This window comes from Nestor notabilis, unplaced genomic scaffold (assembly GCF_000696875.1).
Source record: "Nestor notabilis isolate BGI_N333 unplaced genomic scaffold, ASM69687v1 scaffold7565, whole genome shotgun sequence".
NCBI classification, from domain to species: Eukaryota; Metazoa; Chordata; class Aves; order Psittaciformes; family Psittacidae; genus Nestor; species Nestor notabilis.
Genome location: NW_009929710.1, coordinates 3,550 through 31,326, shown reverse-complemented (window position 1 = coordinate 31,326; position 27,777 = coordinate 3,550). Strand labels below are relative to the sequence as shown.

Sequence of the window (27,777 nt, the reverse complement as noted above, 5' to 3'; positions counted from 1 at the left end):
CTATCGCGCTGTCACCATCCAAAGTCCCAGTGCAACATTGGCAGCCAAAAGTGCACTACCAGCAAGCAAAATTAAAAAGCCAAGAAGCTCTCTGTTTTGTTTCTCTACAATCAGGGAGCTCAGAGTGGCTTCCAGGAACGAATTTAATATCCACTGACCATCCAAAGCAAAGCAGGGTACAGCATTGATAACTGCCAGTGCTCCAGACAACGAAATGAGGCATCTGTTTGACATTAGTTAAGGTTCATGAACAATTTCCAATAAAATGTAAAAAACCCCAACCCCAAAACCAAACCGTATTTTTTATTTCTACTATGCAGAAAGATCTGAGAGTTATATCTCTTAGCTGCCATTTTGTTTCACAGAAATTATATAATAAGCTTTACCCCATAACATACCCAGCTCAGAGAACTGTCTTTATAGATTCATTTGTTTTTAAGCACTAGGTTTGGATACTTAACCTGCAGTCTTGACAACTCGGATGAAAGCAGGAGACAGCAAAACCACAGTTAACATTGCCCATCTTCATCCTTTGCTTTGTGTGGTTTTGGAGGAAGGTTATAGTTCTGACACCATGCCTGAAGTAAGAAGGTATTCTAGACCTATGACCTAAGTATGAAATGATGATTAGGAATATTTTCCGAAACACTCCCTCACTGAAGTAAGTAAATGCCTAGAATATAACTGGAAATCTGGCCTCTCTCTCCTACTTACCTGTTAGCCAGAAAAGTTAAGCGGATTTCTGTACATGCATGTGCACGTGAGAATGAGGCAAGGGTAGAATATTTCTATTCTTGGTAAAAACTTGCTAACTGTAATACTCACCTCCATTCTATTACAGCCGGACAAGAAGACATATGACTCAGAAAGCAGCTGGGTCAGCATGAACCTTGGTGTGTTTCCAGAAAAGGGGAGCATGTGTAGCATCTTAACTCCAGTTTTATGGACTACATTGAACTACACTGTTTAATTGTTCTATAGCCACTCATAAACAATTCAGTTGCTAAGGCTAAGGGTTCTTAGATTAGCCATATTCAAGCCTACTAATGTTTATGCATATATTTATATATCATCTTGTTCATTAATAAGCATGTTTAACTGAATTATGATCCTGCTTTTTGAATAGGCTGAGTTTTCTTTTCTGTTGAAGAAAAACAAAACCAAAATAACCATATACTGTTATTTAGTTGAGTATAATGACTCAAAAAATTATAAAAATCCATCATACCAAAGCTAACAATAACATCGCATTTATCCTGCTGTAAATTCAGGCTTACTTTGACTTTCTTGTCAGAGCTGTAAAGACTCACCCTCAAGAAAGAGTCAAAAAAAGCACTGACCAAAAATATTCTATTAAGCACAAGAAAGTGAGACATTTCATATTGAGCTTGGCACACGGACAATAATCAATGCAAAGATGGGATAAAGATGTCAAAACTCTACAGAAATGTTTCAGACATCCTGTCTAAAATGATATCTAACTGAAATTTTGCTGGGTCACCAAATTCTAAACAGTTCCCTTTTTGCCTTAAAAGAACAAACATACTTCAAAGGATACTTGCAAAATGTCTCTATCACCACAGGCAGATCGATGCTTAGAAAGTTTTGTCGTGGTACAAAACTGCTGAGACTTACTGAAATGGAAATATAAAGACACACAAAACATGAACAGTTATTCCAGGATTATAAATTATGAATTTTAGATCATAATTTTGCAGAAAAATCAGATCCAAAATGACATTACTTCAAGGATGAATAACCAACCTAAATATGGTTTTCCTTCGTTGTAGTTGTTAAAAGAGTGCAGCCACTAAATATTTTTTAAACATGGTCACTATCATAGTAAAGTCGCTCCACAAAACACAATTAGCACAATTTCAGTGAAAGTATATTTAAGATATGTATTTCCAGAGGCAACTGGACATCTGTAGTCATAAAGAACACATTGTGTAATTCAAGTCCTTTTCAAAGAAAAACATATAAAAAGAGATTATAGCTACCAGACCTTTTCAACATATGCAGTCCACATGTATACATTAATACTGTGGGTGCACACATGTACTTTCTCTGAAGGCCAGAAAATTCTCTTGCAGTACCTGCAGAAGACCCCCTGACCTGAGGCTGAGCTCATGGTGTAGAAGAGTGGGGCAGATAGGGAGCAGAATTCTGGATTCACTCTCAGAGTGACAGCTAGGACATGATGTGGCTGCCCCATTCCTGGCAGTGTTCAAGGTCAGGTTGGACAGGGCTTTGAGCAACCTGGTCTAGTGGAAGGTGTCCCTGCCCATGGCAGGGGTTTGGAACTAGATGGTCTTTAAGGTCCCTTCCAATCCAAACCATTCTGTGATTCTATGATGTACAGCTGCATTACACAACACCAGTTAGCCAGTACATAAGTAGCTTCTTTTTCTGTCTTCAGATGAGTGACCATGACTCCAGTACAGAACTTAGTGTAACTTAAAAAGCTGAGGCAGGACTCAGTATCCTTCATATAAATTGTAACTGGAAAATTGCAGTGTCAAGCACCATATGACCTTGAAAACACTTCTTTAGTATTGTAGCTTCTTTGAAGACATATATGAAGCTTCAGCTGACTGCATGTCAAATGTTTAAGAGAGACTCCTCAAAGAAAACTGAGGTAGCTTAAGGCCTCCTGGAGTGCACTCTGTTGGCACAGGGATGCTCCATCTGGGTTGTCTCATAAAAATTTGTTACACTGTCTGTCAACGTAAACACCAGTCTCAGTCTGCCAGCCTCAGGGACCATTGGAAAGCCTTAGTTCTGTGACAGCTGTAAGAAAGACATCTTTCCTACTATAAGGCTCCAATCATAGTATAGCAAAAAGAAGAGGTATCAGTAAATTAAAGCAGAATTAGAAAATCACCTTAAGGATGAGCTTGCACAGTATCAACAATAGTCACTCTGTCCCTAAAGAAAACTTTGGATGCAAACTGAGGCCAAGTGCAATGGCCCGAATTTTCCCTACCAACCTGGGGAAAACTTATAGGAAAACAAATACCATCTCCACAGATACATGCAAAAGGGAGAGTTCAAATCCCACTCAGTACAAACATCCCTTGGAAAAGGAACAATTTAATCCACTCTTTGAGATATTTTAAAACTATAGGCTAAGAGAATACTGGAAAACTCAGAGCACTAGTAACATACCAAAAGTGCTCTTAAGTGTATCTTAGCTAAGAGTGAGGATCAGATTTCTTCAGGTTCAATAAACAATTCAAGGACACCGGAACAAAGATGAAGGAAAAGTAGTTCCAAAGGCGCTAACGGCAGAAAAGTGGTTCAGTCAGTCAAATAAACACATTTTCCTCTGTTAATAAAGCCCCTTGTGATGAGTCCAATCAGTAAGTACACCATAGGATGGAGAGATCTGGATAGCAAGGAGTTCCAAAAAAAGAATGGTTTGGTGTGGCAACAAGCAGAGAACTTTCCAACACCAAACCTGCCATAGCTATGCCAAGACAGCTTGAAAATCATGTTCTCTCATTTACCTTAGCTTAAGAAAGACCTTTGAGTTAGGGGAACTGAGAGAAAATAAGTAAGTCTGTTGGAGTACTGAGTGAAGAACATAATAGACAGAAATCCTGGACACCATCCAGCTCAGAAAGTCAGAGGCATCCAAGTCAAGTGACATCCAAAGAAAACAACCCATCAAGCTGAAGGCTAGTATCAGAACATCTGATCAGACCTCTTATTCAACAGCCAAAACAGCAAAATGGCTGAGACAGCCAGTGTATTCAAAGGCTTCAAAAGACAGTACACTATAATTTCAAAGCTTGATTGCCTCTTGACAAACACCTAATGGCCACTAACAAGTTACCATCCTGAACCTGAATGGATTGAGGTTCCTACATTGAGAATGGATCACTCACCTCCTTCCCTTTTTGTTGTCCCTGACAGCTGCTAGACATGGATCTAAACTCCAAACCTTGCTGCCAAAGCAATATCCAAAACACAAAGAAACTCTTCAGAAAGATACTGGACTGAGCTCTAGACATTGTAATATGATGCAGTGAATGAATTTAGTGGCTGTAATGGATCAAACCTAATGGCAGCAGGCAAATCTGTCCTTCAACAAATAACAAAAGAATTACAGAAATTATGTTCTCCAGGCTTGTCTTCAAAAGACACTGCTGGGAAGAGGTGAACAGCAATGAGGCTGGGTGAGAGAAAATAGTCATTGTTTTCCCACTCCAATTAAACAATTCTTTGACCTGGAATTAACATTTCTTTTGTTGGCTAATGCTAGATAGTGTTCACAAATATTGAGAAGAATGCACAAGGGACACAATTTTAATTAGAAGTGATTTGGAGACTAGGTTGACCAAAGAGCTTTTCAAAACTTCTTCATGGGGGAAAAAAGCATGTCTGCTATTGTGTTGGATGGGTCTAACACGGTAAAAATTGGTCCGTGGTGGACCATCCCCGACCACCTGGAGTGGGGGTGCATGGTGGGGAGCTGGCAAGGCCACTGCTCCTGGCACAGGCTGACCCCCTGTGTCAGGATGAATGTGTGCAGTAAAAAGGAAGCCAGCGGGGTCACTCCTTGGGACCCAGGCTGACATCCTGTGTCGGGATGAGCTGGCACTTTCGGGGATATAAATGGCCTGGGGTTTGAGAAAGATCGAGAGGAGAAGAAGAGAGGGAAAGAAGAGCAAGGGAGAAGAGGAGAAGGAGATTGGATCCAACTACCTTTATGGCCGACATTACCTCTGTGGGGACGCCTGCCAAGTAGTGCCTGCCACCCCGTTTGCTCTCAATGCACCTTGGAGATGGCCTCCTGGTCATTGAACAAATGTGTAGGTTGGTAAGAACTGTGCTAATCTGTTCTTTGGTGGCCTTTAGGTCTCTCTCTTTCTGGTTTGGGATATTCTCTGGGTTTTACATCTGTTTTAGAGTTTGTAATAAACTTTCTAGTAGCTTGGGGTATATATGTGTGGCTTATGTTCCTTCTCCACCTGGAATCCTTCGATCCCTGGAACAGCTATGGATGAGAGGGACAGTGTGGCATGAGATTATTTCTGTCTCCAGAACATGCAATCCTTTAAATATGGGTTGAAAGCAAAGCAGCAGCATCTTCACCAAAAAGGGAAAACAAGCATGGAAATAATGAGAAACCACACTGTAGCAGACAGACTCTCCATCAGGGTTAAGGGTGTTGACCAAAAAAAACACCCCAGAGCTAGGAACTGGGATTTTTTTTTAGATTTGGATACAACAGAAGTAGGAGACTGGTGCAGTCTGGGGAAATTATCCTCTAGGTAAGTTCCATCTTCTTTTCATGAAGGAAATGCAGGCTTTGATCCTTGATGGGCAATGCAGATACAGTAACATTCAGGGATATGATCTTCCCTGAAAAGAGTGTAAATTCCAAATGCGAATGTTAGTCACCAGATTCTTCCTAACCAACAAGGGCCAGAGAAGGATGCCAAGATTTTGCAACACCAGAAATTACATGAAGGAATAAAAACTCTCATACAGAATAAAGAAGAAACATCGCAGATTGCATGGCAATAATGACAGGGCCTTGCATTTCAACCTTACATGTCACCTGTCCAATATGGGAAAAGCCTCTAGAGCATAAATGGCCTGCAGTAAAAGTCTGAAAGTCTTCAGTAATTCACAGTATGAGTTTACATTTGATTACATTAGGTACTTTTTACAGAGAGAAGGCTACTAGAGTGGATTAATTAATGTGTCCATCCTAAACAACATGCATTCCTAATCATTCCTTCTGTTTTAGTTTTGGCCAAATCTCCAGCACTGTAAATTCATTTAGGATTATGATTCTTTACAGAATTGTTTTGGGTTTTTTTGGTTTTGTTTTTTTGGGGGTTCGTTTTTTTTTTTTTGTGGTTGTGTTTTAGTTTGTTTTTTTTGTTGTTGTTTGTTTTTCTTTTTGCTACTGGAAACGAGCTATACTGAGCATCCATATGAACAAAAAATATTTTTGCTAGGATGTTTTACTGTAAGGAAACAGCCTATTTCTTGTAAGTAACTAATAGGGATATAAATTTTTTAAAATATTGTGTCTGGAAGCCAGTTTCAAATGAAAAAATATGAAATAATTACTTCTCCATATAGCAGGACTATCATGACAACAATACAAGCCTAAGTAGAATACATGCATAATCTTAGAATGTTTTTTGAATATTACTGTAGTGACATTTCTAGAGAAAGTAAAGTCATAGTACACACTAGTTATTAGGCTATGTGTTAAATGTAGCACCACTCTGAAAAGTAATGTTTCCTGCAGGTAGAAAGATCACACAAAAGCATAAAATATTTCACCAAAACATATTCCCGTTTCAAAATTCATGCAGTAGAGGAAGAAATTATTTTCCTTTCTCTAAAATGTATTCCAGTTTCAAAAATCACACATGCAATAGAGAAAGAAATTATTTTCCTTTCTTAACTGTAAAAAAAAAGGTTACCACATTCTGAACAGTCACATTTTTTGGGGGAAAAAAAATAAATAAAAAACAGATCTGTTGGTCCCGAGCCAGTGCTGTACAGTGCAAAGTTCAGTCTGAAATATTGAGCTGTTTCATTGTAATGCATAGAACTCTATGATAGTACAGTAGACTACCTGCTGCCCAAGCCAGGCTCCTATAATTTTAGCTCTGGTGTTCTAAGTGGAACACAGAGCATAGGTTGAATTTGCAGCAAAGTTTGCAGTAAAGTCTAGCTTCTAACTTTGAAATTAACACATCCAATGTGCAACTCCCAGGGTACAGTAAATCACTTTTGAACTATATTCCTGTAAATCCACTGAAAATTGCATTTTTTCACAGTAACTTCTTAAAGTAAAACTACCTCTTTAGATGCAATAACATTTTTTCTGGCTTCTGAAAGACTTGCAGGTTCAACTGTTTTGCAGAATTACTGTTCAACAGTAAACAGTGACTAAAACTCCAACATATTGGAAAAGAGAACAATATCAATTGCTCCAGAGCACCTAAAGTTTGTTAGAGACCAAGAAAGGGAACTTAAAATAATTATCAAACTCTACTCTTAAAATTTGTTGCTGCATTTGGAATAGATGCCACCAAATACAGAACTGTGTGTTAATGATACATAGGTGAACAATATTTTCCTCCTAAATGGCATGAGGGCAGAAATAACAAGTGAAGAGATCATATTTTGGGCTTAAAAATATGACCAGCACAGAAAGATGGCTAACAGATTAACTGAACATATGTTTATGCAAGAATGTTAATGGATTTACACTACCAGATTTCATCACAGTTTCTAAAGCACTTTTGTACTTAATTCAGAAAAATACCATTCCTTGTTAAGGAGGTACTTCAAGATGTCTGAAGTAAAATCTCCCCCTGCGAGGTATAGCTGTCTTTGAGGAACAGACAGGTTCCTCACAGGAAGGGACAGTAGTTTAATGCTTCATGGTTTTTTAAGCCCATCTGAAGCTAATTTTCAACATGCCACTCAAGCTACTAAGCAGGGATGTTGATGCGTTTGTTCATTCTTTCCATGCTTGCTCCAAGAGCAGAATTACATTTTACTCTACCTGGCTCAAGAATATAAGCTTGCCTAAAGGAGAGCCATAGTCCATTTCAAAGTCAGTCAGAAACTAAACTGTCACATGTTATTTGAGTACTCAAATAAATAAAAAAAAAAATCAGGAAAAAACTATGTTGTGACTGTACTTGTGGCTTATTAGTCATGGGAATCTGTCACAGATACTTGGGATATCAGTTGTGATTTAAGCAGTCATGCTAATATTCCAGGCAAGGTGCTAGAGCAAGATGGCCTAGAGACTTTACAGAATCATTCTAAGTTTATGTGTTAGGAAAATGCAGGTGACTGGTTCCCATGACTAACCTGAGTGAGACCTGTTATAGAAATAGCCCTCTCATACTTTCCTGAAAAAACACCCAAAAAGCCCAACCATCTCACATATGGTTTCTATTACCTTTGTAACTCATTGCACTGTGCACATTTCATTTTAGGCCTGAGCAGTCCATGTCTCTCCACTGGCTGTGACAAGAAACGGATTCTGCATTAAACAAGTTAACTGTCAAGCACTCCAAAACCTTGTTCAAGCAGCCAGGCAAAGTAAACCACAATATAGATCTTTTTTTGTTGAACCGTTTTATTAAGTAATACCAACCTGTATACTGAAGATGCATGGGGTGTCCTACATACAGCATGTCAATATGGGGTGGATGTTTTACCCTGATTAGCCTTGTTTGGTTCTCTAAAGAAGGAGTCACACAAAAACTAGGAACAAAGTCTTTCTGGCAGTCCATGTTGGTTCGACAAACTTTGCTGGCTTCAATAACTTTTCGTGCTGGCAGACAGGCATACTGCAAAGGGCAGTTAAAAAGATTATCAAATTTAGAAGTATTTTCCAACAGATCAAAATAAAAGGTACTATATATTCCATTTTAAAGCAAAGGAAGTGCCTCACTGATATGCTACCAGCCCATGAAGAGCTGAAATCTTACTCTTTTGGGGTTTTGTCAAATCCTTCAGAGCCTCTACCTGACACATACTCAACCTGTCATTCCATTTTTGGTGGAATAGGAAAAAGAGGGTGTGCACATGTACCAGAATAAAAGCTGTTTATAAAATGTACACACATGCACAACAAGGCATCTAATCATAAGTCAGTGATTTCTAATGAACAGAGCCTGCATCAACATACTAGTGACTTACCGTTCAAGAAGTTTTAGCCTTCATTGATTTAAAACCTTATTTGGCTGAACAAAACCTTATGCTCAGCAAACAAACCTACCGGCTGTGTGGTAGCTAAGAAATCATTCTCAACTGTTTCACTCTGCAGTCTGAGGGACCAGATCTTTCTTGCTCCCCACAGGCCAAAAGAGAGTACGGCAGAAAGGAACGGAAAATTGGTTTCCCCCCCTCATGTCTCTTGTAAAAGCTCAGTGATAGTTTTCCTTTTGTTCTTAAACACAAGCAAGGAAAGTTCTTCATCTGCTGTTTGCCTTAGGGGAAAGAAAAAAAAAAAAAAAAAAAAAAGGATTTTCTTCCTTCTTAGCCCTATAGTTACACTCCCCATAGATGCATGAGTGCCAGACACTCTCCATTAACTTGAATACAAGCTCCTTCTATTCTAATGAGGGGAAGAGGGCACACTTTCAAATACTGCTGTATAGCACTGCAAAGACTATTTAAAATAATTGTTCAAAACCCCACAGCCTGTCTAAGGACACTTGAAAGTCATAGGCTTCTAGATGCTTTTCTTTCTTTTCTGTTGCTAAGAAGCAGTCATGAGCTTAAGAATGTCAAAGCTCACTGGGGTAGTGGTTTATCAAATCTTGCTGAACTCCAGGATGTTACCAGCCATGGCTATATTTCAAATGAACTGCTGCTCTGTGCTCAGTTCTTAGTGGCTAAATACAACAAAACCACCCTGGATTTGGAAGTTTACCATCGTAGAAACTGTAAACATAGCGGATGTAGGAACTGACTTATTTCCCTTTCTTCAGGTATTTATCATGAATTTTCATAACAATGGTGAACTGGTATGTGTAAAAAAGTTTACACAGTTGATACTTGTGCTTCTTCTTGTAAAAAGAACTGTTAGAAAGATTCCATCACTGTCAATCTGGATCGTGTACTTTAATAAACATTTCTGTATCTTGAAAAGAGTAAGCCAAAATCTTGCTGACAAACTTTATATGGTTCCATATACTACAAGAAAATCAACATGGTGAAAAAGGAATCATATAGAGGCTCTGATCTGAGAAACCGGGAAATCCCTACGACCTTCTCTTCCATGTTTTTAGTTTAACCTAGTGAGCGGCACTGCTGGCTTCAGACAAAACAACTGAACACATAATCCTGTGCTTTGCTTTGCCTGTAGTGCTCAGTACCTTTAAGACTGAAGCATCAAAATAAGCAATTTCACCTTGTTTTCAAAAGTTGTTTTTTCTCACTAATATTCTGCATCCAGTGTTGAAAATGGAAGAGATGTCTTTCAGCCTAAAGGAATGAGGAGTACAAGATCTTTTCTGATTCTTCTGGAGACTTCCTGAATGGTCATGGGAAAAATAATTTCTAATATTTTGGCTTTCTTTAAACTGTAAATGGGAAGAATAACATACACATACACCCTTATTACAAAACTGTAGATAGTCTTAAGCACTTGAGTATGCTGCATAAATGTTGGTAAATATTACTAATTTAATTTAAATATTCTCAGATTAAAAAAAAAAAAAAAAAAGGCAGTTTACATAACTTACCAGTTGGCTGTCCAAGTTATTGCTATATGAAAAGCAAATGTCTGTGAGGCTGTTGTTACTACAACATTCAACTGTGCCATCAAGTCTTCTATACACTAAAGAACACAGGCATAGAGCAAATTATGAATATTATAGCAACTTCCTGAAAATAAATCAGTCTGAATCAAGTAAAACAATCATTCTGTAGCCTTCAAGAATTACAACAATTCACACAGCCTAGCTGTGGTTAAGTCATAACTAAAAATAGGCTTCATCGCTTACATGTATAAATGTCACCTGATTTCGACCATGTCACATACTGTTTTTTTCATCTTAATAAATTTCCTCGAGATACTGGGGATCTACCACTGCAGTGTATCAAGCATGAGTTACAAAATACTTCTATCTGTTGCCCTCAACTTGCATTAAGGTTGTATTAAGGCAATTTGTTAGCTGCTACTGTACCAGTTTCACTGGCTGGCTGTGGAAATGACCAAGACTCAAAATGTCCTTACTAAAAACATTAAAGCCTTTACAATATTCAAGTTTTTAAAGCCTTCCAAGCCTTGAATGCTGCAGCAGTGAATAAATGCTGTCTTAAACCACAATTTAACTAGGACATTACAGAATCTTTGTACAGATGTTCTTTAAATAAATTTAACCCAACTTACTATTTAACTACAGTTTTCAAAGAAACACACAAAAGAATAGCCACTGTTAACAATCTGTGTCACAGCAACACTGCAGTAGACTACTGTGAGGTAGATCAAGCCTGTTGATAGTGGTTGCTAATTTATCACTGCATAACCTGCAGGCCACTAACATAAAACTTTATGCCTGGGGCTTACAGGTGCAAGCACTGTACCATACAATCTTTTTTTCAGGTACCCTGAGGTTAGGCAAGCACATATATTTTTGAATAGTGAATGACCATGAAACTAGTTTCCTTATAAACTACATTGAAAACACTTTTTTAATTTCAAGAAGGTCCTTGGGGCATTGTTTTCTGTCTAGCTTTATACTCAAATAGTTTACTCTCCATTTGTTTTATGGTCAAGTAGATAGAGTCCATTTGCTAGATACATTTTTATTGATATTCAGTATTTATGTCAAATTGTGAACTGTCAAGATTTTGACAAATGACAGCTGCTAGAGATTGAACAGAATTCATTTAATTTTGGAGGAATATTTCTCACTGCTGGAGGCTTACGACTGAAAATGCAGACAGACTGGTCTGATTAGAATGCAGCAGTGGGACAATGGGCTGCTAACACAATACAGCAACCAACCTTGCAAGCAGTATCAAGTCTCCAGTATTACATTGCTAGTATTTCAATCTAAACAAGGCTAGTTCAGTTGCAGAATATGCAGTTTTATTACCCATGACTCTGAAACTGCGTTTCAGAGAACAGAAGAATCAGACCATATATACCTACAGCATCTAAGAATTGGTTCTTACTTGCCATCCCTGCCCAGCTGAAAGCATGTGTCAAAGTTGCCCTCCTCTTCAGAAGGATAATCCAAACTGTTAGCTCTCTAAAAGCAGGATCTTACCCATACTTCACTAGTTTCCTCTTTAAATATTTATCTTTATTCTGTTTAAATATTCCAGTTGTAAGATTACTTTCCTTACATACTAGAAAAAAGATGAATTACCTTTCCAGTCTCACGATATAACCATAATGCATCAAAAAACATGGGTAGTCAAGCTGCCTGGCCTCCTATTTACTTCAGTATGATGGAAGAAATGCAGTGACAATTTTAAAGCTCTGAATAGCATCATATAGATTTTGCTCAGCACAAACCAGACCTTAGTATTTTCCTGAGCAATGCAAAAGTTTGAAGCCTAGGCCAGCCATCAGCCACTTAGGACTCCTGAAAATTTTGCCCTATGTTCTCAGTAGCCCCTTACCTTTGTAATTCAGTCTCCATGGATGCTTGCATGAAACAAACTTTAAAGAGCTTTAGGGCATGTCGCAAGACATTCAGCCAATTTAACTTGACTGTTCTTTTTTGTTCTAATTAATTTTTGTTTATTGTTCTAGTTTAGTTCAGTTCACTTTTTTTTTTTTTGTTTCTAAGCGGTGAACTGTTACAGCAACAACCACTCTAATGTATAAACGAAAACAGAAGGAAATGGACTGACTTGCAGAAGCAGTATATGCAATCCAGACAAAACTGAGTTTATGGGCAAAGACACTGTGAGATTGAAGAAGCAAATGAAACTTAAAACCCACATAGTGAGGTATATCAGAGTAAGTGGCCATAATAAAAGCACATCATTGGGTTAAGCCATACAATTTGTAATGTCATGCTGATCAAAGCAGTAAGGTAACGTGGAATTTACATCTGTAAAACATCACCGTGTTGATCCATATAACTGAACTAAAATTCGAGGAGATAATTCTACTACTGCTAATAACCAAGTTATGCAATATCCTGAAGAGGCAAATTTCATTATTCAGGTCATACAGGATATTTGTATAGGGTGACTGGAAGACTAGAGAAATTATTCTGTCTTCTATCTACTTCCTCCTCACTTTCAGATTTCACAAAATAGAATGGCATACTGCTAAGCGCTTAAGACAGGATAGCAGACTCAACTTAGGAGAAATCTGCCCTTACCAACACATCCTATATTCAAAACAGTCTTCAAGACATGATAAAATTACAATATAAAATAATGAAGAGAGCACCCAAAGTCATACCTCTAGCTGGAAAGCTTAATTGCTGTAGGGTGGCTGCACTTACACAGTAGCCAACCTGTGACTTCTCTGAAATGTCTCCCAGACATGAATTCCAGTCTTCCACATTATAAACTGGGCAGTCTTGTAGGTTAGTGACAAGGTCTCCCACAAAAAGACCTCTTGGTCCATTGGCAGGAGAATCCTGAGAAGAAACGGTCAAGTCAGTCATATTATTACCCTTAAAACGACAAGGATTTTTTTACAGTTCTGCCAAATAGCCATGAAATCTTTAGGTTAAGACACTATTTCCAGAGAAACAGAATATCCCAGGCTACACTAGAACTGATTATTTCAACTTATGATAGAGTATTTCAAAACCAATATCCTCTACAAATAAAAACGTTTTTAGTCCAGAGAAAAAGGGCAAGTCTCCATGTGTTCCAAGGACCTCTTAAAACTTGAGAAAGTATTTTCATACAAGTTAATACATTGTGGCTTTTCCTACCATTTTAAGTTCAAGTAGCCTAAATTAACACACTGAATCTTTCAACAAAGCAAGTTGAGCCTATACTTTCAAAGGTATAAAGCATAATAAATGTCACTCTATCCTGAGTCATAGCAGATCGTTTTGAGATCCAAGAAAGACTGAATACTTTCAGCTGTGCTGTACAACTGTGCTGTGTTTGATTAAGTCAGAAAAAAATCAGTCCTTTCCAGAATCTCAGCAGTCTCTCTCTACTTTGCTTCCAGCTGACCAAACAAGCAAGGAAATCAGCTCAAAATAATCTTTAACATTAAAACCATATAGCAATTATTAGAGTCATAATGCAGTATCTAGTAGATTTACTTGGTGCCAATATTGAAAAGTTAAAATAAAACAAACAAAACAGAAATAAGCCTGCAAACTCATCTCAAATGTCTAAACAGTTTTTTAGTATGATGAATAGTCACAATTATTCAGACCATGTTCCTTCATTTACTAATACTGAAACACATGCAACTGAGAAGGAAACTTCAAGCAGGCAAAGAGTGCAATGTATTAGATTCTGCAGAGTGCTGCACTGACCAAATCCGACTGTGACAATAAGAGACATGGGTACTCTCAGGTCACAAAGCATATAATATGAAAACAGTAAAGATCTTTTACCTCTGCAACCTCAGTGACAAGTGCCCCAACACCCGTGTAATAGAAAGGGAAAAGAATGGCTGGCAGCAGAAACAAAACCATGAAACTTGCAACACCAAGAACAAAATTATGCCACACTCCTAAAAAGAAGAAAAAAAAATATGTTTCTAAGTAAACACTAATAACAGCAAGGTGGTTTTGAAATTCACGTTTCTACAGTCACCTTCTAATTAACTTTCCTGAGATGATTACTGTAAGAATGGATTAAAAGTTAATTCTTGAACTGAGGCATGAAAGAAGAATATGTATATTACTTTACAAACTTAAGTTTCTATGATGTTACTTTGTAGGGAAGTTTTAGAGAAGCCTCTGAGCCCCTGAGAATTACACTACCAGAAAGACAGGGAAGCGGTAAGTCTGTTTTTAAGGTGTCATTCTACCATATTGATATTTCATCACATGTCACTACTTTTCTAAGTATGCAGTGTGTAGAGTATCCAGAAGAAAAACTGGGCTTCTGAATCAATCCTTAAACTACAGTTTCTATCTACAGAGTTGTGATCAATCAGATATTAAACCACTACTGGAATGAAATGTATTACTTGTTGCCTTCTACCACAATAAACTGTTACATTTAAGAATCTTAATAATTGGTCTTATATGTGAATAAATACTGTTTGTCCTAGTCTGCAAGATGTCTGAAATTTAGTTGCAATTCAGTATTTTTCATGGTTATCTCCATTGTATCAGTGAAAATAATTACACCTATATGGACCAAACAAGTTTAGAAAATTATTTTTAAAAAGGCTTCTTTTACAAGAAAATCTGGGCTTAAAACCACATCAGGAAACCAAGTTGTGCAATCAGCATTTCTCGACACATTATTTTGGGCAACATATTTGCAACTGCAATTTTTCAAGTATGCTGTTCTCCATAAGAAGAAACGAACCAGTATCATAAGACGTGCTTGGCTTCCTTCAACATCCAGTACTATAAAGATTTTCTCACTTATTTTGTGTTCTTGGTCAACCATTTCATATAACCAGTGCAGGAAAACTTTTCAGTGTCGAAGACTCCTTATTTCCTTCTTACAATGCTTCATCTTACTAAGAGGGGGTTGAGTTAGTTCTATATTTACAGTGCAGTTACAAGACAGGAACTACAGTAAATATAACCTATCTTTCTCGCACTATATATAATACAGGAATCAACACATGGCAGACTCTTATTTCCCCTAGTTATCTCTACCTGTCACCTGGTTGTCTTTTACATTTCTAATGCTGCAGGAATGAGAGACATTTTTAGAGTACTTTAACTAAGGGTGTGTTGCCATTTCCCATAGTAGATGCTTCTTAATGTGATTTCCCTTTGTATATCATATCTCATTGAAAGGTAATCAGATAGATGAAATGTTTCAGCAGTCAGTTCTCTTTATCTCACACACATATGCATATGCGTGCACACACACAGAAGTGCAACAAACCTAGAAGTGTTAGGTAAATGTTTCACCTCTACTGCTTTAAACTTTTTATCTTAAAAATATTTTTTTTCAGCTCAACAGCTTAACAAAGGATAAAAATCAAAGACCAAAACAAAATTCATTTGTAACAGTGTGGCCACTATAGAAAGCAAACCGGAAAAAAACCCTTAAATAAAAAAAAATTAGGTGATGGAACTGCTCAAGGGTGACATGAATATTTTCAAACTGCTAGGAAAACATGGGTTTTACCACCACAATCTACACAGTTTGCTGTGTGGAATACAGTAGAAAAATCTAAAATAGAAAGGCTTCAAATTCATCCCAGGTGATCCACAGAAAATTAACAGGCTTAAAATGAGAATACCTGTAGAGGCACACTGCTGTGCATACCAGCAATTTTGTCTTGTTAAAACAGCCTCATCCGTGGATACCTAGTTCCTTAAAAAGGGATACTTTACCCAGCCCCTAAAATGACTTGAAATAATGACTTTATTAATTATTAATAAATAAAAAAAACCCAAAACTTTTAACTCCTTTTCCTGTTAAAAACAACACAAAATGCATTAAAAAGGATCTCAAAAATAATACAAATGTTTGAATTATAGGAAAGTGCAGCGCAAAAGCACTTTTTATCTACTGGGCATGGAATTAGTGCTAAAAACATCATGTCTTACAAGAATGCTCATTCACCATTCTTGAACTCACGATGCCATCTGCTGTACAACACATATACTCTTTAATCTCCAAAGTATAGGTGGACTACAAAAGGAATATTTGGTGTCATTTTCGACTCTGTTTCTTTTACTTCACTGCTACACAGAAGTCTGAAAGCAAGCCTCTGGAAACTCAGATCTTCAGAACAGTGAGAACACAATCATTCAACTGCTCTGACAGTTAAAAAAAAAAAAACAAACCGTGTCAAGTTTACTGAATATCACATTTTTATCATTATCAAACGTCCTAGTTATGAAACATACCCATCATTAGCTGTAAAAAAAATGCATATATGTGTTATACCTAACTGGTAACAAGCCACTGATGCTAAACCAGTATTGCAACATACTTATTCCTACCTTGTATTCCCCTATATCTCGTTTCCCAAGAAACCTGGAAAATTATTATAGGTGTTTGCTTGTCATCAAAAATATGCAAGCAATTATTCTCTGTTACATCGTACAATCTTTATTTTTCTAGATGATTTCACAGCAATGTAGGTAAGCAACTCATTTTGAAAATTGGTACATCTTCTCTTTCAGCTCTGCTCACAGTAGCTGGCAATGGAAATTGATACAGGGCATCATATAAGTCAGCCTACTGGAGTGAATGATTTTGGTTCATCAGGGTATTTGGAATATAGATATATTTACTTACTTAACATTTATCATAATCTACTTGATTTATAAAAGCTTGAAAATACACTTTCCTAAAGGCTTCTGTATGCCCAGCCTAAACCCTTCTATATAATGTTTTGGTTAAAATATTCAAGAAACAATGTTAGTGTCTAAACATTACAACAGGCTGGCTGCAATCCTACTGTCTCCTGTACCAGTATCAAGAACTAAACCAAGATGCTAATTTTTCTGTCAGCCTTTCAGTAATCCAGGAATCACGTTTGTCTCTAGAAATCAGTAACACAGGTGCTTCAGGTACAATAATACAGTCTCCGTCTAACTTTCAACAGCAATAGGGCTCTACTTCCCAGTAGCCAGAGACTTCAAAAAACATCAAACCAAAACCACTTGGAGCTTATTTGGAGCCATAAGCTGTGATTCTCTTTGGATGTTGGTGTTTTAGCCTTTATTTCCTCCTGATGGCAACATCAAAACACAGTGACCTGTATAATAACACAACTCAAACACCACTGAAAATCACTCATAATACTTTTGGAAAATCACATGATAGATTGCTCCTATTGCAGAAAGCAGTAGTGTATTGCTCAAAAGGTGTTCACCTGTGACACCAAGTCATGTTCTCATACCACCAGCCTCCTGGGTATTTTCCAGCTTGGCGCTCCAAGATTTTGTTACTCAGGCCATACAAAAAAAAAAAACAACCAAAACAAACAAACAAACAAAAAAAAAACGAAAACCCAACCAAACAAAAAAAAAAAAGAAACAAAGAAGAAGGAAAGAAGGGGAAAGAAGGAACTTCCGAACTTCTGCACCTGTAAAAGCTTTTTCCTAATGAGAGGAGGATCAGGTACCACCTATTTTCCCCAGTCACGCAACTGGAATTTCTTATGCACAGCTATTCTGAATTAGATCTAGGATACAGTACCATTTTTCATGACAGGAAACTGGTACTCATTTAAGCTCCTAGAAACTGACATATCTCTCCTTCAGAAAACAGCACAGTATGGACAGTAATGATCAAATGATTTTCTAAATTTCCAATTTCTAAAATTACAATGCAGGTTCAGAGCAGAAAGATTACCTTTAGGTAAAGACAAGCTTTTGTACTTATTCATTTCAAACCTTCAATTCTCCATCAAGGATGCCCAAATAACGCCTTAGAGTAAGTAGTGGTGCTAAGCAAAGGTTTAGTAAAAAAGCACAAACAATTACCTGCACAAAATATCCTTAATTGCTGGATTGGAGATATCAGTTGCAAGTGGGTTGTGAAGAGCTCAACAAATGCTCCAGGATAGACAATGAAGATAAAAATCCCAAATCCGTTGAATCGTACTTGTTCTCTTAAAAAAAACAAAAAGAAAAAAAACAACGAAGTGGTGCTACTGCAAACAAACAAAAGAAAAACTGAGATATTTTACATAGCACACATTTTTGACAATGAGCTCAACTAAAATTATAATTATTAAACTGACTCTTTTTCGTAATACCAACAACTGAAAGATAATTAAACTACAGGATGTTTTCTACAGTAGTTGCCACTTTTAAGCAGCACACATTTGTGAGCCTAGTAAAAGGTAAAGGGTAAGTTCAACTTCTTTTCTGTCTCCTGGTAAAAGTAACACATAAAATACTAAAAAAAACCCCAAACAAAACCCCAAAACAAAACAAAAAAACCACAACCCAAAACCAAAACCCAAGCACACTATTTTAACTTTAACATTTGGGGAATTTTTTTCTTTTAAGTAAAGAAATGGCAGTTTCAAACTAATCAATAAAAAATTATCTGGAAGAAGCAATTGCTTTTCTTTTAAAGAAACGCTTATTGATTTCTGGAACTTTTAATTTCTCTGTTTCTCCTCAATGCAATTCAGAGTAAATTGTAAACTATAAAAAAAATGAGGGAAATTTTCATCTGATAAAATGAAAACAAGTCAGGGGGTTAAAAGGACAAATGCTATTTGAATATATTAGTAGCTGACACTATCATACAGATAATATAAACATTTTTCAGAGGTTTTACAACTGTATTTAAATGGCACTTTTTGAAATAACTGTATAAAGGTTTTATGAAGCTAGAAATTTCATAAGACACTGATAGAGGCATGACAATCATGTTCCAAGAGAATTACATTCCAATTATTATTCCAAGACAATCACATTCCAAGACAAAACCGGCACAGATCAGCTAATTCTGCATCTTTACTGAGATAGTACACTGGGCATAGCATTTTATTTATTCACACTTATTTATTATGCATATACAATAAAGGAAGACACAGAATTATACAAATTCATCGGAATGAAGCAATACATTAATACCCTGGAGTTAACTCATCAGACCTACCCATGCTACCAACTAATAATAGGCAGCCTACTGCCTGTACATGATTTCATGACTTGGATAGGAGGTATAGAGGGAAGAAGAAAAAAAAGGGTTTTTGGCACAAGACTTGACAAAACTAAGGCTCAAATATTCTAAGCTCTTTAGTTCACAGCCAATATTATTGTGATCTGACGTTGGCAAAACTGTATGCAATTTCAGGAAGCCGAAGTGATTTTTCAGAATAATAATATTTGCCCACAGCACAGCTATTTAGTAAAGCCTAAACCCTGAGGATCGATCGTAACAGCAACACAGAGCCAACCTATGCTAGGATTGAAGAAAAAAAAAGTCAAGCACAAAACAGCAGCAGCAATGTGCATTGGACAAACTAATTTTTCCCCTGGAAATAACTGGGAATAATTTTTCTGATAAAAATGTAACCCAAACTTGAACATTAACAGCCTTTACTGCAGGCCTTGAATGAAGATACCACACCACTAACATATAAAATTGATTCACTCTACTTAAGAAGAGTGTTATAGCTACTCCTGGTTTATCTGCAGTTAGCCAGCAGCATGTGAAGGTACTTTAAGAGAAAGGAAATTTTGTTGCTTCTTCCTGTGATGGGATGAGCAAGAGCTTCAACCTCCACAGAAAAATCCCTGTATTAAGGGAAAAAAAGCTGAAAGACAAACAGAGCATGAGGAAACACAGAGGGTCCAAAACCATGCCCTTAATTGAGAACTTTTGAGGTTATAAAAAGATAGCAATGGGTTAAAATGCAGTCATGACTCTCTACACTCAAGAAGATTAGAGAAACAACTTAGGGCTTTGTGCTCATAATTATGTCCACAAGAAATGCAGAGAACACCTGAATTATCAGTCTCAGTAACCACCACTTAACTCTCTTACTCTAAAGTGTCACTTGACAGCAATGACTAACCATGTCAAATAACCTTTTTGTTAAGTAATCACCATAGTTAAGTGATATTAAAAATATCTTTGATCAAAATTAACACATCACTAAGATTAACAGGGCAAATGACATTCAACTGAATTACTGCTTCATCCTCTTCATATGCTACTCCAAAAGCTGTGTTTAAACAAGTCAATTTAAAATCTATTTTAAAGAACCATTGTGTAATAGCGCATGGGTCCACTTCACGGGCTACAGCTGCAGAAATGTAATTGTAAAAGAATACTTTTAAACCTGATGCGGTGTATTATAATTGTAATGCAGAAGTCTTTTCATATCTGTAGAATAGACACTGTATCAAAACTCTATCTTTATTGTATACCCAAACTTAAAATCTAAGAAAGACACGAAACACAGAATAAATAGACTCTTTAGATAAACTGAAGCAGTGCTAACAACATTCAACTGCACGTAAATGCTCTAGAATATTAGGCTTTTTTGGCACATAGCAAGAGAAAATTAATTTGTATTACCGAATAGCTGCCACCCCATGGCCGACTTCATGTATCACACCACTGATGAGGGTTGCAGAGAAGAAATAGGTCAGCTGGCTGACAGGCAAATTTACACCAGGCACCTGTTGGTGTGGGCATGACAACAAAACAAAACACAGGAGGAAACTAAGAGGTACAAAGACAAATCAGTCTGCCCCTAAACCTGCTGCTCTCAGCTTCTTCAGATCCACAACAGAACAGGAGATCTTCTCACACAGCACTATCAGTGTGTACCTTCTTCTCCCAATTTATTCAACATATTTTGAAATATATTAAATATATATTCTTTTGTTGAAGGTTGAAAAGCTCTCCAGGCACAAATGCCCTTCCCCTGCACTACTTACTCCCAACAGCCCTCACCAAATGTGCTCTACTCTATATTAAGCTCGCAAAGTTTATAGAAATGTACACAGACTTCTTCTACTCAAATGAAACTGGCCTGGCAACTGTGAGCTCTAGTTTACAATTTTCTGTGGGCAGTCACGTAGCTATAGAGCAGATCTACCCTTCAAAAAAAAAAAAAAGAAAAAAAGATTGTATGGCACTTAAAACACTGTGAGCCCTAGAAGTTCAAAAGATGAGCCTGTGACTAGAGCTGTCAGTCTCCCTTCTCTCTCCCTATCCAAATCATACGACTATCTCAAATTTACAATGTTAAAAAGAGGGAAACTTTTTGTCTCTTATTCAAGTTTTGGCAGCTTACATACAAAAATTTTACCTTTAAAAAATAGCACTTGAAATAAGTATACTATTTTATGTAACATAATATGCAGACCCCTCATATTCCTCCTCATTGCTGTGGATTCCCACCACTCCCCAAGTCCCTCGCTGCACTCACTCGTCATGAGCCACCAACTGCTTCCAGACAGGTTTCAAAGCAGCCCGAGTCAAAGAACGAGGAACCATACCCTCCTTCCTCCTGATGGACATTCCTCTTGCTCAGCTCCCATCTCCACTCAGCTGCCATGCTGCAGTGGCTTGATAAGGCCACTTCTCCTGCTTGCTCTCGGACAGTTCTGTTGTGTCAGGGCGTACTCTACTACGATCACTAACAGCTGGTGTGAACACAACTTGAACTGCAATCCAGTGGCACAAAAGAGATGCTATGGGCAAAAATTCCTAGCCTGTCAAAAGGAGTGTCTAGACACTACTCCTGTGGGACAGAAAAGGCTCCAGATCCTGTTTGATTCTACCTTCAGTCCTGCACATTCCACAATTATATGCATTCACCTATCCATGCAGCAGAACTCTACAATAGGTTGCTGAGACAATCTAGCTAAAAGAAATCCTTCAAAAGACTGCTTTCAATAACATTAAACCAAATCATTTCACAAATTCTGTTCAGAGTGCAATCATGACTAAGATACTTATCTGAACTGGTATGACTATCACACCTCACTGCATGAAGACAGCTGCTCTTCATTCATTAAGTATCCACTGCTTATGTTACAGCATCAGCTGGTGGTACTAATGCATCAGTTAACTGGTGTTGCTGCTCCAAGTACACAGGACAGACAGCAATAGCAAGAATTACCATCTTAATACTACCATGACCATAGCCTGTTAGAACACACCAGATGCTTTAAGACTTGCTAACCTGCTTTTCAGACATGCTAACTCTCATGACGGTTTCTGAATAGTGGTATTTTGTTAATCAGCATTGTCATCTTAGATCTTACAGTCTTCTGGAAAATACTTTAGTAAAAGAAGATCCTTTGCTAGTAACTGATCTGACTTTTTCCCACTTTTGTCAACAGGCAACCACACAAGAGGTGGGCAGCAGAAGAAAAAGAGCCCTGTAACCTACAGATAGGTATTTTAACTAAAATACATGACTGAACAAAAGAGGAAGGGTACAAAAATCTTTGTCAATTAAATATAAGCAGAACCATATCCCCCTCTCTCCATAGCTAAAGGCAGAACATATTTATGCCATAGGCTAAAGCTGACTTAAAAGAATAACGCTTGTTTGGGGTTTTGCGTTGGGTTTGGTGTTTGTTGTTTTGTTTTTTTTTTTTTTTTTTTTTTTTTTTTTGGGGGGGGGGGTGGGTGTTTGGTTTTGTTTGGTTTTTTTTTTTTGGTTGGTTCGTTGGTTGATTTTGGTTTGTTTGTTTTTCATACTAACTCACTCTCCTCCAGGCAGTAAATACAAATAACTAATTTAAGTGAGGAGATGACCCCCCTGACTTGTTTGCAAGTCCCTGACTTGTTTGCAGGACCCTCCGACTCTTTGCAATCACACATGGGTCCCTTTATTGTGTCGATTTATGCTGGCATATTCCCTTCCAAAAGAATACTAAAAGACTTTAAAGGCAGAATTATACAACTGTGATCATTCAGAAATGAAAGAATGAGGTAGAAAAGAAAGAGAACCACAATTCAAATTAGCAGAAGTTACGTTATCCCTGTACATGACATTAAATTATCCCTATACATTACATCTTTTTCAGTGCCTGTCTGTCCTTGGTTTGAATGCAATATTGCTAGTAGGCAGTCACTGAAGAATCAGTTCCATATTGAAACTGAACATTATCCTAGATTTTTGCTTTCATAGTTCCAGTTCACACCCGGTTAATTCCAAAGGCTCATCTTTACTTTGGTGGCCTCTAGGTTATTTTCTCCAAAGAGCAATATATTGCAAATGATCAGTTTACTCTAGCGTCACAAAAGTGGATAGATCTATGATCTCAGAAAATGAAGACATAAGGGACGTTTGTCTTACTTCAGAATGTACTAGACTTACATGCTTAGGATAGACTGTTGGCATGCAAATTAACAATTTTCTGTCTCATGTTCGCTTGTGTTCTACTGGACACACAGACTGCCCATTCCCATATGCTTCTGAAGATAGTGCAAGAGCAGGCTATGTACTGGGTAACTGCAGGGGCAGTACCAGCACCAGCAATTCACTCCCAGATCCTGTTACCTGCTTTTGCATCCCAAACCACCCCAAAGGCACTGAGTTTATGGCACATGATAATGATCAGGCTTCCTGCACTCATGTAACTTTTTAAGTCTATCTGCACACAGTAAGTTTAGCACTTACAGGAAGGTCTATCATGGCAGCACACAATACCCAATTTCTGTTCACTAGACTAGCTGAGTACTTAGAGTAAAATGGTTGGGCATGTCTGCTCTAAGCCAAGCAACAGAAGACAGAAGGCAGAGCAATCTCACAGGACTATCTGCATTTCTGATAATGACCATACATTCTGTCCAGATAGCACTCCTGGGGAAATGAGGGTGGCTAGGTCTCCTTCCAGGTTAAAACTGTTGTAAGACAATGTTAAGTTCTTCCATTACTGCCTTGTATACAGATAAAAAAGACAGCATTTGCAAGCTCTTCCATTCTGTGAAATACATTCCTTTCTAAAATTATCCAATATATTGTCAAGCATCAGAAATCCATTAAACAATTAAATACGTTATTATCAGGCCTTTGCCTAGATAATGCCAGAAACAGCACTTCAATTTTACACTGTAAATTAGGGTATAACTCCTTGAAAAATCAAAAAATATGCCATCTCCTCACTAATAAATATTTGCTTCCACTCTCACACAAAGCACTTAACACTTCTTTCCTTTTCCACTAATGTTTTGTATTGTAATAAATGAAATAAAAATCCTCTCTTCTTGTGGATTAGGGAGGCACTCTGCAAACTTTAAGGCCACCTGTGCCTCTACACTGCATGGCTCAGAGGAGGTAAATTCTTAGCTCTGTTTTGTATTCTTAGTATTATGATAATTTACGGGTTTTCAAAATTACTAGACAATTCTTACTCCTGAGTATTTTTAACATAAACTCTTCCACATGTTTGCCTTCATTCATCTTTCTGTCTTTTACTACCTCCACTCCCCATCTTCAAGGCTGGTAACAAACCAACAACAAGTTGTTCTTGTATGGGAGGATTTAAGCATCACACACCCCTTAAGAAGCTGGTTAAGATCAGTTCACAACACTCAAATAAAGACCTGAGGCAAGAACACTTACCACAACTTGCAGCATACGATCATTCTGGGCTTTTGGTGCCTCGGTGAGCATCTGTGTCAGTGTTTGCATCAGTGTTTTTCCAAGAAGAACAACAGAGCCAAACATGGCAACTATACCAAACACCATTCCTATGCTGAACCTATAGAGACAAGCAAATAGTTTAGCAATGCATAGCCGTAAGAAGACAGTATATATTCTCTGGATACGTAACTGCTTTAGCACAACTCAGCACACCAAACTCATAGAGCAAAATTTTTCTGATGCTACTACCATTCATGTTATCAACAATCCAGTACAAAAATTTTTGCTAATAACTAATAACAGTACTAATTTATACTGATAACACTAACAACAGATAGTATTTTCCTTGTTTAACGAATGTTTTACATCCAAACCACATCCTGATTAATTTTCAAATAATTTTACGTTGGTTTTACACATTCTAAATTTTATTCAGTTACCTAATACATGTAACTTGCCATTAGCTATGAATACAAAAACATAAGTAAAAGTGTGTTATTTACCATTTTGCATCACACCATCACATATTTAGGGACCTGGATGAAATGATGGGGTAGCATACATATTTACTTATGTAAGCTTTTCCAATAAATTTTGCATCTTCCTCACAAACAATAAAAATGCTGAAGAACAATAAATGAGACTGAATGTTTTTTAAAGAAGAACAACTAAAAAGTACAACTGCAAGACCAGATGAAAATCAACTACTTAAAACACATTTTTCTTCTCACCAATTTATTTTTCATTACAATCAGTTTGAAAACCATTTCGATTTACATTTGCCCACCTAGTTGTTAATTTTTATTCAGCACTATTATTATTATTTTATGCTGTCCAATAGTTGAAAGATCCAATAACAATTATTTTCTACCTAAACCACTTGAATTAATTAACAATCTTTATTCCTCTCAAAATAACTGTTTTCTTATAATCCTTAATGAAGCTCACTGGGAATTACTAGATTTATTTCAAGCAACATGTAGTTGTAATGTTAATTAAAGACAGTGGTGGAAACATTATACTGTAATAAATTATACACAAAAAATTGTGATTGATATAGAACTATTTCAGACTGAAATAGTAAAATCATTATGAGAAAAACCAATATGAAGCAGACGTCTCTTTTAGTACTATCTCACTGAGGGCAGCAATACAGGAAATGGAAAGAAATTCAAATTTTACTCATTTTGTATTTTCAGAGCAGATATAAACTAATGCTGGAAGGCAACTGAGCAATAGTTTTTAAAACAGTCCAGGAGAACCCATACTAACCACCCTGCTTATTTACCCCTACCCAGCAGTCTGTGCAATTTTAGCAGGGTAAGGTGCTGGCAGGTAAAATACAGGTGAGCAATATGCTTCTGAACAGATACAGCTGCTAAATGTCTGGACAATGACTGACAACAAGGACATAACTGTCTTTGAATATTTTGCAACTCTAGTGATCAGGGGAGAGTTCAGTGTTCAGTGATAGACAGATCTAGGATATGAGAAGCTGTTTTCAGACCTACTTCTGTATGCAGTATTACATGTAACACCTGTACTCTTAGAACTATGCATAGTTCAAACCTTAGGTAAAAATAGTTTACAGGTTTCTAGTTTTATAAAATCTCAAACTGCAACCTACATTACAGCTATGTATATTTTAGCAGAGGAGAAAGACTTATACTGGCACAGTACAATTATGGCAACAATGCTAGTTTGGTTTTATAATTAGCCTAGTGAAATATCAGTGTCTATCCATTGCACTTTTAAGGCTCAAAAGCACAGATGTGGCAAAGTTGCCAACTCTGTATTTGATGAAAAAAAAATCCTGAATTTATACCATAAATACAGAAATCTGGGTTTCCACCTTCCCCAATTGTAAAACTGGCGGTTGAAGAGAGCTGTTTGCCATCGCATGCGAAAAGGAGAGATGCTCAAGCCATATGTCAGCAGCCAGTCTTCGTAAGATGCCTTCAGAGTATTGGATGACTGCAAAACAATGGAAAATTAGTTTGACCAAAAGCTGCTAGGAAGATTTTTTTTTTTTACGTGACTAAGCAGTCACATTTATTTATATAAAAGCAGATTTGTAACTTCAGGTAAATGTCCTGCACGTTATTTAGATTTTGACATACAGGTAGGTGTAACATGAAATATGAAAAAGATACATAAATCACAACAGTTGGAGGATTGTGAGAGAGATCGGGTATCCAGTGTTATTTGACAAAAAAGGTCTTCAATATCTTTCCTAGTGGTAAATCACTTTCACTAGTCTTTAACTGTCTGGTTAGAAAGCTAAAGACTAAACCATTTATGGCCTTTTTTTCAATGTGCAATTAAATTCCAGTAAGTATTTTTAAAACTACAGTAAAGAAAAATGCTTCTTTTGGCTTCAGCTGAAAAAAATGTTTCTAATATTGGTGAGATACGGATCAGTACTGTGGATACCCTTTAGTAAGGGTAAACATGAGGTCTATTTTTCAAACACAAAGACTATGCCTAAAGAGACAAACATTTCAACATGCTAACAAAAAGCCAGAAGAAATTTAAAATTATCAACCTGTATTGCAATAGAGATTTCACTGTGGTAACTTCCCAGCACTTCAAGATACCACTAAAATGCCTTCCTACTAGTTCCAAAGATTTGTCTTTATGAGAAATGTAACCTATAAACTATATGATTAATACTTATCTGCAGTATTATCTGGTATTATAGATCAATAGACATACTTTTGCAATTGCTACTTTGTATTATGTGGCACTTGCATTCTCAATAGGCTTTCCTCAGCCTGCTTCATGGAAGTTAGTATCAGAAACCCAGCTGAAGAAATGCTTTCCTTAGAGGTGGAAGAGAAACTCATAGCTCAGGAAAAGCACAATGAGATGACTTTGGGCGGTTCCCAAGGCAGGAGTGTCTCTGACATAACCCAGACAAGTCTTTGGAGCTGTCTGAACTGGAACACTGTTCCCAAATTTCTCTGTGAGCAGCACCACCTACTGAAGACATCAGGAATGCGTAGTTCACATCAGGCTCTCATCTCCTCCCCCAAAAGTAACTTCACAAGTTACTTAACAGGCTGTCGTCTGTGGTTGTTAAATTTAGAACTTCCCAAGTT

At 37.1% G+C, this 27,777-nt stretch overlaps 1 protein-coding gene across 1 annotated transcript; it reads right to left on the bottom strand.

The window, feature by feature from the left end:
• On the bottom strand, nucleotides 1-26,656 carry MBTPS2 (membrane-bound transcription factor peptidase, site 2; the record flags this gene model as incomplete). The annotated part of the gene is made up of 10 exons (XM_010015106.1): nucleotides 1-223; nucleotides 1,559-1,634; nucleotides 8,150-8,345; nucleotides 10,248-10,342; nucleotides 12,935-13,115; nucleotides 14,061-14,179; nucleotides 18,084-18,211; nucleotides 20,644-20,747; nucleotides 24,656-24,794; nucleotides 26,502-26,656. Coding segments are annotated over 10 exons (1,416 nt in total), but the record flags the coding sequence as incomplete, so codon positions are not given.
• Between the last annotated feature and the right edge of the window lie 1,121 nt (nucleotides 26,657-27,777).